The sequence below is a fragment of the Emydura macquarii genome, unplaced genomic scaffold (genome assembly GCF_026122565.2).
Source record: "Emydura macquarii macquarii isolate MOO-44397 ecotype Brisbane River unplaced genomic scaffold, CSIRO-AGI_Emac_v2 contig_2063, whole genome shotgun sequence".
NCBI lineage: Eukaryota > Metazoa > Chordata > Testudines > Chelidae > Emydura > Emydura macquarii.
In genome coordinates, this window is record NW_027132200.1 from 220,582 (window position 1) to 235,716 (window position 15,135).

The 15,135-nt window shown below is 40.0% G+C and overlaps 1 protein-coding gene across 1 annotated transcript in view; it reads left to right on the forward strand.

The window, feature by feature from the left end:
* ARHGEF10 (Rho guanine nucleotide exchange factor 10) overlaps positions 1-15,135 on the forward strand; it is a 148,620-nt gene that overhangs the window by 125,933 nt on the left and 7,552 nt on the right. Inside the window, exon 28 of the mRNA XM_067558434.1 lies at positions 9,537-9,659. Coding sequence (XP_067414535.1) covers positions 9,537-9,659 — 123 coding nt within the window. The remainder of the gene's footprint in view (positions 1-9,536; positions 9,660-15,135) is intronic.

Below are 15,135 nucleotides of genomic sequence, written 5' to 3' on the forward strand. Positions count from 1 at the left end.
CACATGCTTAAAGTTAAGCCTGTGTTTAGTGTTTTGCAGGATTGGGGCCCAATAAGCTTAGTAAAAAACATTAGACACCTACATGAATAAAGTTACAAGAGCTGTCCACCTACATGCTTCAAGGCAAAAGCTGGTCACCAGTTGCTGTCAGGAGGAATTTCTCTGACCTCACTATGACCTCCCTGCAGTGGTATAGTACTACATAAGTAGGTGCATTGCAGGAAGTTTGTGCCTTCCTTTGAAATATCTGGAAGTGGCCACTGTCAAAGGCAGGATATCATGCCAGGACAATTGGTCTGTTTAGTTCAGTATGCCCAATGGGTAGCTAGAGATTCATGTAAGGGAATCCAAGGGTGGCATAAAGCCCCTGGCTTCCAGGTGCCTGGCACAGGGGTTGTCACAAATTGGCAGGCTAGCAGTCTGCTCAAATATATCCACCAGGAACAGAACACCAGGAACAGAACCAGCCCTCACTTGTCCCAGGAATTGGGGGACTGCAGAGGTCAGTGGTTTACAGACATCTTTGACCCCACCCTACAAGGTTCCTTTGCTGAGCTTGACTGCATCTGAGAATCAGATTATTTGTCTTGTTAGAACTGAATAGTGGATAGCACAATAAATTACACAGTCCATATGTCACTGTACATTTGGTCTTTTCCACCAGGAGGCTATCAATAATAAAAATTAATTCTGAAATAGCCCACCTGATAACCTCTCAAATTAGAATAGCTTTGCCCATATTTCAGAAAGGTGCATGTAAAAGTATATATATACACATGCACAAATTACACACAGGCACCCTCATTTGTGTTTGTCCATCGCATTATATCTGAGCCTCAAATCACTGAAGCAACATGCATTTTTGCATGTATCTCTTTCCAGATAGGGCAATTAGTTAGTGATTACTTTTCCTAATATTTTTTGGTTATAATTTGATGGTGTTTCACCGCACAGTGTGAGATGCAAAAGGAGCACTGCATGCAGAACCTCTACTCTTTATACAACAGGCTGCTAGAATTACGGCTAATCCCTAATCATAATTTCATTAAAGGTAGCTATTCTCTTTTCTTACAACAACATCTTGGCAGTTAAACCTGTTCTGAAAATAATTATTTATAATAAAAAGATTGTATTTCCCCTTGTAACAATTAAAGTGGAAACCCAATTTAATTTTTTTAAACACAAATGCAATGGTTTTATTATACAAAATAAAAAGTTGAAGACCCTACTTCAAATGCTCTTTTGTTTGTGTAGGTTTCTTCCTGTGACCCTATGGGATTAAGATAATGTGTTAAACCATGTGCCACATTCACAACTACACAGCTGTATCAACTGTAAAGTTTATAGATGCTGGTAAAATAATAGTTTTAAAACAGAGATTTCATGAGTTAGGAATGAGATATGTAGCCTCTGTATTGACTATAGAAACGCATCAAACCTGGAGTGTTCCAGGATTCCTGAAAAGAAAGAGGGGAACTGGCTTTGGAAGCAGGGTTGGCTATTTTCCTGGGAAAACTAATTTAGGATAGCACACTGGTAAATACTAGTTTAAACCCAGTTTAAATGGGAAACTGGGAAAAATAAAATAATTATTAGAATTTACTAGTGAAAATTACTGGAAAATATTTAGCGATTTGTTTTTTTTTTGTTTTTTTTTTAGTATATATAATATTGAAATATTGAAAACTGAAATCTGAGTAATGACGTGTAACTTCCTTGAGAAAATACTGAACTAAAATGTAAAGACATTCTGATGTTTGGTATTATATTACATATATTAGTATTATGCCTACAGCAGTTTTACTTTTTATTTGTACAACCTTAAATTAATCTCCAAATCTCCTGCTTTGTGTAATCACAATTTGAATATGAAACTAAAATGTAAAGTATAAATGTAAATCTAAAGTGTAATGTGGTGTGCATTAGTGAAGCAGTTTTAAAAATAGAAAATGCCTTGAACTGGAATTAACTAGTTTTTCCCGTGGAGGTAAAAGCTATGATTTTATCTGGTAAAAACAACCTCTGGTAAATACCAGGCCATCTCTGTTTGGAAAGCAAGCAGGAGAAGGTTTTGACACCAAGGTGGTAGTGAACACTTGGAAGAGACAAGGGAAGTCTTTTGCTATGAAAGAAGAAGCAAAGGGGAAGGACTTACACTTAGGAAAGGAAGTAGGAGCCTGGGAAGTGCCAGAAAAGGGAAAAGCAGAGGGAAGGGAGGAAGAGACTTAGGCTATGTCTACACTACAGCTTATGTTGTCATTACCTCTCTGAGTGACATAAATTACATTGGCATAAGCATCAGTGTGGACATAGCACAGCTTCTCTCGCTGGTGTAGAGCTTCTCCCACTAACATAGCTACTGCTGCTCAGGGGGGACTGGAGTAATTAAGCCAAGTGTAGAGCTCTTTCCTGTTGGCTTTGAGCAGCTCCATTACAATGGTGCAGTGTAGCAGTGTCCTTAGAAAGGAGATTTCAAGAGAGGTTGGACATGAACTGGCCATGAGGAGGAGGGAAGAAGTGGCAGAGCTGGCCATGATGCAGGTTCCACAGGGAAGGCGAAACTTCTATGGGGAGATTGACATCTCCTCAATTATTCACATTTCATTAAGTGTTTGGAAACAATTATTGGCCAAAGTAGAATACAGGAATTTAGCCTGCAATCTGGCTTCATGCCTCTCGGCAGTGGAATTTAGGCTCGTGCCTGTTATTCATTTATTTCCAGTCTGTCTCCGTGTCAAAGCTCTCCCAGTCCAAAGTGTTTTAATGGTATTAAAAATGGGGCTTCATTTTAATTTCCAAATCTCCCTATTTGTAGGTAAAGATGATATTCAAATCACTTGCACCCATGTGCCCCCAAATGCAGTTTAGCTCAGCACCAGGGATGGGGAAGATGGGGTGCTGCTTTGATTTGAACAATGATCAGCTTTATGACACTGAAAATATTTTTGTTTCTTAAACAGAATAGTAGATACAATTTTAGATTTTAAAAATAAAACCCCTTCTTACCTACTTACCATCTCACCCTACCTATTGTCTATTGCATTAGCTTCAAAATAAAGCTCCACTGTAAATGGTGTCATTAATATCTCTTCATTTTTACAGTGCTCAATTAAGAATCTATTCTAAATTGCATGTAACTCCCACAGTGAAGACTGGTTACTGAATTTTCTTCTTGCTTTATGTTTAAATGGGCCATTCCGTTTAATTTGTCCTATTTCGGCAAAAGAATAAGGATCAGCGTAAATAAAAGATTAACACTAAGTTAATATTTCCTGCAGTGGTGCAAAGAAAGTATTGACTCCCTCGTTGAAAATGCTTGTTCACTATGTGTGTAATGAAAAAAAAGTCTTCTTGAAAATATTTAGTTTAAGCTGTCATTGCCATGGTAATAAAAGAAGCTGATGAAATTGATGTAATTGACCAGCATTTTCCTGTAAAAGAGTTTGGGCTATTTTTATATCCTCTGGTGTAATTCTCAGAACTGTAGGGGGTTTTTTTCCTTACAAAAACCTCTCCTGTGAGCCAAAAGGTTTTTTAAGAGTGCAAATTGTACTAACACTACAATAGAGTTCATTTGAAACATGAAATGCATTTGTTATTCAGTAGCAGTTCTTGGATCTGTGAGCATGATCCCACAACATTATAACCAAAAAGGTTAAAAGAGAGGGAAGTAAGTGGTTTGCATAATAAATTTGATCAGAGCCTTTTACAATTAAAAATAAAAACAGCCAGAGAACACATCAGACTATGTGTATTTTGGCAGCTAAAAAGGAGTGGAGTGAAATGACTGTATGTTTAGAAGATCTGTATTACAATGTGTTGTACTGAGAAATGTTTAGGGCTGCCTGGTCATTTGATTCATGCTGTGCATCCAGAGCTTGGATGTGTGCTGTGAGGGAACATTTATATTTCAAATGGAACAACCCAGTTAATTGTATACAGTTTGACAGAGGCTCATTGACATGCAAAAAGAAGAGTGAGTAAAAGCTCAGGGTTTATTGAATTCGGGGATGAGAAGAACAGGGGAAGAGGTCAGTCTAAAAATCCTCCTAAGGTGCCTTTGGAAGAGAATGTTTGCTAGATGAAGAATAGACCCCACTATCATAACAAGTCTATCAAGAAGCTGGACTCGTCGGATCAGATTCTCAGCAGCATGAAGAAGCTGTAAAACAAACTTAACTGACTACCTGGGGATTTGCTGTGATTCTGCTCTTCTTTACATCAGTAGATCCATTGTGGTTAATGGAGTTACATTTACTGTAGAACCAGTGGGAGTGAGAGGAAAATCAGTATCCTTTTGTCTGCTCCTATTGCTCCAGGAGGGAAGGGTCACTCTGAATTACAGAAGTCAGCTGAAGTAACATAACACAAAGTAACTTAGCATTAGGTTTTCACAACTGTATTGCCATGTGAACACAGCCTTGAATGTCATGGCCTGCCCTCCCTGCCACAAAGAATGGTCTTGTTCTACCGTGGGAAAGGTAACATAACCTACTGCAGAGTGCAGGGTAATACAAGAGTGAAACATGGAGGAAATGGCAGGGGAAAGGATTGTCTCTAGAATAACTACAAGACAGCAGAATTTAATAACAGAAAAGCAGACAGAGCCCATAACAAATAAGGACCAATAATAGTGGTGTGTTTTTCTCCATCTGGTACATTGCTAGAGAGGCGTCTGATGACTTTTAGTTGAGGAGGGCGGTGCCAGGGGAGAGGAGATCTGTAGTGGAAGGCGGTAGTCCCATGTTCTTGGGAGCTCCTGAATACTGCCATTTATGGGCTGGATTTTGGTTGTATTCTGGCCTTTTAGACCACCTATGTGACACAAAAAGAACAAGAATAAGCCATCCAAGAGTTCCTTTGGCACAGGAGAGCTCTCAGCTGACGTTAAACCAGCACTCCTCGACCTCAGCCCCAGAGGGGCAGTGGTCTGAGCATGCCCCACTTTAACTAGTGCAGAGTTCACTGTTGTTTAAACATATAGTCATCTGACATAACTTAGAGCATCTCCTAGGTTACTTCGATTTATGCTGGGGCTCAGTGCAACACAGATTTACCCTGGGAATCAGGGAACCATAAATGGCCTCCTGATAGATCCCTTTCTCTGCTGCTGGGTCTATGTTTTTAATGCAGTTGAGTAGATAGGAGTGGATTAGACTGATGAAAGGGGTGACCTGGTGTGGGGAAAAGGTGATGCTGGGAGGACTGTCAGTTTCTAAAATACTGGAAAGTTTAAAAATAGCAATTGTTTTAATCACAAAATACCAGCAAACACAGTGGGGGTAGAACCCAGGATCTTCAGCTCCGTACAGCCCCGCTACCACAATAGCCAAAAGAACAACCTCTTTAATTGGCAACAGAAGTGGGCTAGTAGCCTCTGTGGGAAAGACACTAGGGGTGACATGAGCACGCATCTCTTGCCAGTATGTTATATATGTTCCCTATCAGGGCTGAATGTTTTTGGTCCGCAGTTCAAATAGGCAACTTTGCAACAATCCCTGTCACAATTCATGTGGTCTACTTAGGGCATGTATACGATGATTCCTCATTCAGAAGGTTTTTTAAAGTATTGCTAATTAATAGTCATACTATACACAATCCACATTTTTATTATCGAGCTTGTACTTTTTTCATGATCATGCTTATTTTATTGTTCAGTAAAGAACACAAATATTTAAATATCCTCAAACCAAAGAGTTTCCTAGGTGTAATACAGTCTGTCCTTTTAGAGAGATTCTGCTGACCCTCAACTATCTTTTCTTTGTGCTTATGGATGATGACGGGTTACCTATTTAACAAATGGGCAGTTTCCGTTCTTTATCCTCTAACATTATGAGTGCGTTTCCTGGAAACTGATGAGAAAGAGAGACAAAGGAAAACGGTTTCCTCTCCACAGAAAATAAAGTATACTCATTTGTGTTTAATAAACCTCACTATTGTTAAATGGTTTTTTTTAATCAAGTTGCCATCCTACAAAACAGTAAAGATAGGGAGAGACATTAGGGTAGCCTGATAAAATAAGCAGCCCTGTAGGGTTTTTAGTCAGCTTAATTTCCAGGTTGGGCCAGATCCTGCAGCAGAATCTGTGCAGGTGCACCCTTGCGTAGAACTGACTGCAGACAGCTGTGTGTGGGGGCAAAAGTTTCACTTACACATATCCGGTTGCAGGACTGGGTTCAAAGACTGATAGCTGAGGAAGATCAAGACTGAGTCTCGAACCTACAAAAACAGAGTAAATGAAACTGTTCATAATGTGTACAATTAACCATGTCCATAAGTCTTTGCAGGATCAGGTTCTTATTAAGTTTATTAGTTTAACAATTCCATTAAGAACTAGTGTAAATTCATCTGAGAGATTTCATTTAAAACAGAAATAATAATATTTAGCTTTTATATTTATCACCTTCTGAAGACGTTAATGTGGGTGTCTAGTTGTTGTGGTTTTGGTTGTTTTTAGACAGAACACGTTAAATTGATCAGAAGCCATTGCTTGTTTGCATTTGTTTTCCCCTAGAATAAAATAAATACATTTTAAAAGTGACAAATTTGCACACCAGAGCAAGATTGCAAACCTTATTTTGCAAACAACAAATACAACTTTTTAATGTGTGTCTTTAGTTATCATATGTTGCTATAAGGTATGTAAAAAATATGTGTTCACATGCAGATGTTTCCTGCTTTCCCAAGATTTCAAAGCAAGCACTATTCCTTTTGACCTCACTTTCAGTGGTTTATGCATAAGGTTATGTTCTATATATGAGACTCTCGGTTGCTTGCAAATCAGATGCTATTTTCACATATGGAAACAATAATATTACTTCACAGGTGCAAATTACCAGATGGAATTTGCTTCAAGGCTAGAGTGTGAAGACAGGCATTGATTTTTTTTTCCATTGTTGAACACCCTAAAAGGCATTGCAGATATTAAAGATATGAAGACCCCATTACTGCAGTGCCTAGATGCACAAAACTAGCACTGGAATTTTACCTGCTTAAGAACAGTAGCATTGGATCCAAAAATATTCTATTTTGGAACATTAGCATGTTTGCATTACAGATAAGCTAAGCCACAAAATTCAGATTCTGCTCTTGAAACCCCCCAACTTCAGAGGTGTTTGGAACCAAGGATTTGTTTCATTTTAGTCTATTCTATAAAGATATTTGTCAAATTTGGAAATCTGGAATCAGTTTTGTATTTTGAAATGTTCTCAAGTTCAGGGGTAACTAGAAATGATTTTGGTTTGTTCCCATCCCAAGACTGAGCCTAATGAAATTGTGCAATTGTGAAAATCATAATTAGAATACAGAAACATCTGTATAGTATCTGAGAACTCAAGCAAAGCTAATATTAGGAGATGTGAGTTTGGTTTGGTGGGCACCATGTATAATACTTCCCGTTCTTTACTTACTAGGTTCTTTGTTTCAATAAGGAAATGTGTTGGTTTATTCATCTGTTTTTATTTGCCTTCACTTTCACAAACAGATCAAGGCTGTAGCCTGTGGTATCATTCTGGGATATGATGATTTTTCCTCTTATAGATGTTTTCCATTCTCCATTTTCACCCAACTGCAGTCACTTTAGTGCCATCTACCCTCTGACTGTAAGGGTAGAATTTTCAGTCTCCTTCAAGGCTGTCCCTCTGATCAGCTGTGAAGGAACACACTTGCATACTCGCCTTTAGAAATCTAACACATCTCCTCATTAATATTTCAGCTAAAAATATTAAGCTTTTACAAGACACATAATAATTTACTTGTAGACATAGGACTTTAATTGTATGCTAAGATGACTTCTTATTGTTTGTTATACCAGGGAGAGAGGGAGAGAGAGAAAAGCTAATATTATGGATTTTTTTCATTATACCTGATTTATATTTGTAAGTCGGGCTGACTACAGCCATTAGATGTTGTTTTATAAGGCCTTACTGTTTCTCATCATATACACATGCTTTTTGATGACTATTTTCTCTCTTTTGTCCTTATACATTCTAACATGCCTTTTCCCCCAGTGCTTTGGGTTTTATACTCCAGACTTTCAATTCATTCATCAAAATCTCCTATTTAGTGCTTAATGAATAAATCTGAAGCCATTTTGCTCTATCATACTTTCTTACTCCAGATAGCTGAAAAATCCATGCTAGTGCTTTACAAAAGAGAGACAAATTATAAGGACCAGCAAGGAAGGGAACAGTGTAGGAATGATACCAATGGGGTGGCCAAACCGTGGCTCATGAGTTACATGTGGCTCTTTTACACTTGAAGTGCAGCCCGTAGGCCCCCACCCATTCTTCACCTACCTGACTGGGGTGTGGAGCTCGGAGCTTCTACCCTGCGGCACGGGGGTGGGGCTAAAGGATTCTGCCCAGCAGGGATGAGGGATTTTGGGAGGTCAGTAAGTTTGGCCATAGAATAAAGTTTTTACATTGTCAACTGTAAAATAATGTAGTGTAATGTCGTCCTATATTCTCAGTATTATGTTCTATCCTTTTCTATATGTAACCCAGCTTTTTTTGATCACGACTCCACACAGAGCAGAGGTTTTAATTGAACTTTCCACAGTGAAGACCAAGTGTTTCTTCCTAAGCGGTTACAGTTAATGTAGAACCCAGCAATGTGTATAAATAGGCCATGTTGTTCTTTTTCATGTGTGTTCTACATTTGTCAAGGCTGAATTTCATTAGTCATCATGCTGTCCATTCACCTAATTATGTTAGGGCCCTCTGGAGTTGTCCACAACCTTCTCACGTAATCATCGTATTAAAAATGTCATGTCCCATGCAGATTTCACTTTCTCACTCTTCACTGCTTTTCCAGAACATCACTGAATATATAAATCAACACTGAACCTAATATGGAGCTTCAGGGAACCCAGGCCAACCCTTTAGTCTCACTCTTTGCTTCTGTCTCTTAGCCAGTTTCTAATTTATGGCAGAACTTCACCTCTTGTTACAGAACTTCTTAGTTTCCATTTATGAGGGAGTTTGTTAAAGGCTTTTTGAAAGTCCACGGACATTGAATCAATCAGTTACTTTTCCAGTCCCTCCCCCCATCCCCAGCTATGAGGATTTTGAGCAATCCCAAAGTACACCAAGTTATTACAGAAAAGTAGAAAAATGTGCAGTTATTCTCATGAAGTATGGACTGTTGAGGATTGAACTCAATATAACACTGTAGCCTTGCATAATTCTATAGAAGATTGTGTATTTTATAGTATTTTGTATTATAATGTTGCTACAGAGAATATGTAAAAGTAGCTTGTTTGTAAAAGTAATACATAGCTGCTTTCTTTCCACTGTAAGGTAGGGGTTAATAAGAAAACACAAGCTAAATTACAGCATTTCTTCATTTCATGCGGGTTATATGGCATGCAGGTAAAGTTTCAAAGCCTTGCTTCAACAAGATATTTAAGCTTCTGCTTAAACGTTTTGCTGAATCAGAGCCTATAACGATGTAATTATGTGCAGTTTGCTGTAAGTTACCTTTGCCAAATAGAGGTTACGTCTGTTAAGTAATGCAGCTCTCTCTGAACTTCACAGGACAGCAACGTGTTTCTGTGACCAGCCTGCTGGTGTGCCATGGATTATTGTTGGTTGGAACTAATCTGGGTATTATAGTAGCACTACCAGTGCCTCGCTTGCAAGGAATTCCAAAAGTAACTGGTGAGTAAAATTGTCCATTTTGTATGATGGTATGCGGAAGACTGACTTTTCAGTACATTATTTAGTCAATGAATCAAGTAAACATGTAAAGTTTTGTATATAGTATAGACATGGTTTTGAGCTTTTTTATAAAAGTATTTGTTAATCGTAATTAATTTTGCAGTATATTTGTAACATATTTCTATTGTCTTCAGTGTTGTTTTTGCTTTAAATCAGCATCCACCACTACAACTGTTTGTTTTTGTTCTTTTGAGGAGAAGAATGGGACAGAGGTTAGCTCTTCAAGCCATGTGTTATGGAGAAGACATAGCCTCTGTGTCTAAAATTGCAACAGCCTTTCCATTATGAAGAGGAATGTTGCTATCCTCTACAATTTTTTGGAAATGTCATATCAAAATGCAAATTGGCATGTGGGTAGGGGAGGGGAGTCAGAGGAGATGTTTATTTCCAAATCTAGGGAAAAGTGGCATACTGGATTTGGAGAGATGGGTTTGAAAGTTTAGTGTGTTTCCTATTTGGTTATTTTTTGTAACATGATAGCTCTATAATAGTGAGGCCTTAAAATGTCAAATTGGACTTATTTGTTAGGGTTTGAAATTATAGTGTTTGGGGACCTGCTGAAGAGACACAACACCTTATTTTGGTAGTTATTCATTTTTGAAATAGGAACATCAGAACTCCACCAACATTTTGCAAATACTTCAATTCTGCTCTTAACTATCATAATAAAACAAGGTTAAAAAAAGTGTGCTGGATGTGGTGTGTGTCAAGCTACAGTTCGGTTTCAGAATGCCACTAAAATTTCTGAGTTGTGGAGGGAAGCAGGCAGACTTTATAAGCCAAGCAACTTGTAACTAGTTTCCATAATAAACTTTTTTTTAACCAAAACTCCTATAACTTTGCCAAAATAAAAATAAGATTTACTACAATTCAGCAAAAGAACAACAATATGTATCAATTACTTAAGAGAATACAACAATATTTTTTTAATTGGGAAATCTAAAAAAATTAATGTTTAGGAGAAGCTTTAAAAATAGATGGAAATCATAGGTAATGTAATCCAAAAACCCTTTAACTCTTAACCTTCCATTTTCCACTTTGATTACTTTGTCTCAACTGTACATTCTTACATTTATTTTTGGATTGATGACTTTTTCTACTGGCCTTCAGTGATCCAAAGCTCCAGGCATATTAAATTTGCAGAATCATAGAGTTGGACGGGACCTCAGGAGGTCATCTAGTCCAACCCCCTGCTCAAAGCAGGACTAACCTCAGCCTAAATAAAGAAGATATACTTTTATTGTTTGCAAGTTGAGTATTGAGAATGTGAATCTCAGAGCACTGATTTTTATAATTGACTCACTTCATGTGTGTGTGTCTAATAGTAATTGTGATCATCATTACACCTTTGAACTTACCATATAAGGGCTTGTCTACACAGTGGAGAAATGAACTTTATAGGGTGTGATTTCTAAAGTGTATCAACATATTGTGCATTAATTGATACATGTGCTGGTGCACATTCAAAGTTCCCTATTACACTTTTAACATAGTGCTGTTTGAAATGGTACTATGTAAAAGCACGCTAGGGATCATTTCCTGCATATCAGTAAGGTCTACATGGACCTATTAATACACAATACATTAGTGCACTTTAGAAACCACACCCCGTGGAGCATATTAACCCACTGTGTAGACAGGCCCTACGTGATATAATGTCATGATCACACCCTAAGGGTATGTCTGCACTGGGGATAATGCAAAGCTTTTTGATGCATGTCTGGTAACACACAGTATGCAGATTGCACCAATAGCATGCACATGGTACACCTGTTCTGTTGTCAGTTTGCATCATGCAAACACATGGTGATGGTTTCCTGTGAACTGAGGGAGTAGCATTCTCAGGAGCATCCCATGGTCCTTGCTTCATGGCTGAGCAAAGTGCATCATGGGATTGTTTTTGCTGTGAATTGTGGGATACAAAGCAGAAGCCAGGTGAGTTAAAAAAATTTTTAAAAGCACTTGATTCCACTGTGTCTGCCTCGTGTTTCTTTTCTGGGCAGGCTAGTGCCATTTTCAAATTGCTGTCTGCCAGCATGGACCCAGAGATGCATCACACTTTATGGTGGCAAATGCAAATACATGGAGGCTGTTTGGGCCATATTACAGCATTCAAAGCAGGCTGCATTTGGCATTGGACTTGGCCTGCCGCCCACCGAACAGATGGTGTGGCTGCATGATGATATTCAATGGCAGCATCAGCTGCTCCTCCATCCACCTGAGAACACTGTGAAGCTGTTGCAGCAGGATGGGGGCACTGACACTGAGCAACTGGAACTAGATAACTGGTTCCTGGATCAGCTACACAGTGCTGTGCCATTTCTGGGCCCAACAAACCAACATGGATTGGTGGGAGAAGTTCATTCCTGCACATAACCAGCAGTAGTGAGAGAACTTCCAGATGCGGAAGGCTACCTTTCTTGAGATCTGTGCAGAACTGACCCTGGAGCTACAGTGAGTGCATACCAACCAACATGTACTGTCCCATACCCATAGACAAGCTGGTCGCCATTGCCATCTGGAAGTTGGCCATCCTAGAATGTTAACAATCTGTAGCCAACCAGTTTGGTACTGGGAGATCAACTGCTGGGGCCATTCTCATGCAGGTCTGCTATGCCATTGATAAGGTGCTGTCTAACTGGGTCATGAAGCTGGGAAATGCTCAGGAAATTATTAATGGCTTTGCAGGCATGGGCATCACAAACAGTATTGGGGCAGTTAATCCTATCACTGGACCCCCAGCCAGGATGCAGAATTTATAACAGAAAGGGTATTTCTCCCTGGTGATCCAAGGACTGGTTGATTGCTGCAGCAGGTGTACAGACATAAATGCTGGGAGATCTGGAAGGGTCCATGCTATGAGGCTCTCTCAGAACTTATTTCTAGTTACATTAATGGAGAAAGGATTGTTTGCCCCCAGGAGCACTGTGGACATTAATGATGTGGAGGTTGGTCAGGTTATTCTGGAAGACCCAGCTTATCCTCTGATTCCCCAGCTAATAAAGCCATACACGGGGCACTTGGACAGAAGGAAAGAACATTTTAACTACTGCCGGAGTAGTTGCAGATTGAGGGTTGAGCAGGCATTTGGCTGTTTGAAATGCAGATGGCACTGCTTATGGAATTGTTTGGAAGCAGCAGAAGAAAAGCCCTTACTATTATAGCTGGGTGCTGTGTTCTGCACAATATTTATGAGACCAAGGGAAAAAGCTTTAACAATGGGTGGGAGATTGAGGTGTAGAGACTTGCTCGATGGTTCGAGCAGCCAGTAAAGCATCACATAGAGAATGCTAACATCAGGGGGGGAAGGGGGAGTTGTCAGAGATGCCTATTGTTTGTATTTTCAGTTTCATGGCTGTATGTGTGTAGCTGGACATCTCAGCTGCTAATCTACGCCGGGGTGGGGGTGGGGGGAGAAGGACGACGGTTGGGATAGTCTGTAAGCAGTGCAGTAGTGTTTAAGGGTGGTGAGACATTGCCCATGTACAACTCTATGAACTAGTTTAGCTTTATTTAACTAATGGCATGTGTTACATGCAGTGATGAGTCAAAATGGACCAAAATGGATTTTAAATGGTTTATATTATAAAACAACAACAAGAAAGCCAAACAAAGTTTTCGTTGAACTGGTGGATAAACAACAATACTTTTTTATCTGAAAATACATTTACCAAAACTATCTGACTAACCAACAAAAAGCAACCTTTAAATAAAATAGCAGTGTGAACCAAACTGAAAGTGCAACAATGCAGAACGCAGAAATAACAAGGTTGTGGGTGGGGGTCTTACATATAGGGCTCCTCTTCGTGTATATGGAAGTTCTGGGGTTAAGTGCCATGGCTCAAAATTTTCAAGTGCATTGTAGGGCTCAAAAATGCTGGGCTCCCAAGAGCCAGTGTTCTCAGTGGGCAGATGTTGGACCTGAGAGGGGAATGGCCTCTGGTACAAGCACTGTGTGCTTATGGAGGGGAGGAATTGCTTCTAGTCTCAGTAGCCAGTATTGTCCAGAGCCTGAAGGACTTAGCTGGGTCCTGGTTTATTGGACTGCAGGGTCTGCTGACCTAGCAGAAGACTGTTTTGTAGGAGAGCACTCTGGCTCCAAGGGTTGCTGCTGCATCTTCCTGACTCTTCTACTCTGTCCTTGGCCATGGCGATGCCATTTCTGGCCCCTACCACACTGCTCTTGGCCACTGCCACACCCTGCTGGGAGAACTCCATTTCTTTCTCCCTCAGGGTCATCATGAACTGCCTCCACCACTCAGCCAGTGGTTTTCCTCCGGGAGTCTGTCATCAGTTCTCCAAACATCTCATCCCAAGTCTTCCTTTTTCACCCCCTCAGGTTGGCCAACCTCTCAGCAGTAGATAGAGGCCCTGTCCCTGCCAGTCTGGCTGTTGTAGGCACTGTGACTGTGGGAGTATGAACAAAAACAAGTTGCTCATTTTTCCTGTTCTAGACAAGCCATGATAGTATTTTTTTTAGTATGCATATGTGAATTTGCCTCCCTGAGACTCTTCCCAGTCTTGGGGGAACCTCAGAGATGATAAGTCGTCTGTGTGTGAGGAAGTGTTGGGTACATTGGGATTTCTGTCTGTTGTATTTGATATTTGCCACTGTGCCTTAGTAGACTGGGATGTGGGGTGGATTGGAATTACGCTGCTGTTTTGGTTTTGCAGTTTTGTTTGTGTATTTGAGGCATTTCTGTGGTGTCAGGGGAATTAGGGGGCACCGGGAACCAAACTGGATAGAGATCCGCATTAGGCTGTCCTGACTCGTAATAATTTTACACTGAGGCAGGTGACCTGGAGGCAGAGAATGGGTCTTATTCAAAAAGGTAAAAGGAAAACAAGTGAGAGAGATGCTATGAAGGATGATCGCCCCAGAAGTGCTGGAAGAGTATAGGGGGCTTGCTAGCTATAATGGGGGGATGGATGTGCAGCTGTTCCCTATAATGTGCAAACCAAAATTGAGCAATTCCTCAGTCTTATGTTCTGCTTTATGTCTTCTGCAGAGAAAAATAGATAAGTTCCTGCAATGACTGTCAGCTAGCGTGCATGTTACAGGACATTTAAACCTCAGCAGGAAACAGTACTGTTTGTACATTTGTACCTTTACCAGTCATGCAGTATCCACATCTACCTCATGTAAATTATGAACACTAACCAAACTTCTTTTCTTGTAACCGCTGTCTTAATAAACTGAGGCATTTTGCACAAATGAATGTTTTTGTATTTGAATGTGCCACAGGAGGGGGGTGGGATAGAGAGGCTGCTTCTGCAGCATGCTGCCGGTGCCATTTTGGGCTGGCAAACGGAACAGGGTGTTTGCTAGGCAGGACAGAGGAGGGAAAGGAAAATGTAACATGATCCATTGGGAAGTGCCCTCTGTGCCCTGGCCCTGAAAACAGTTAATTGTCTC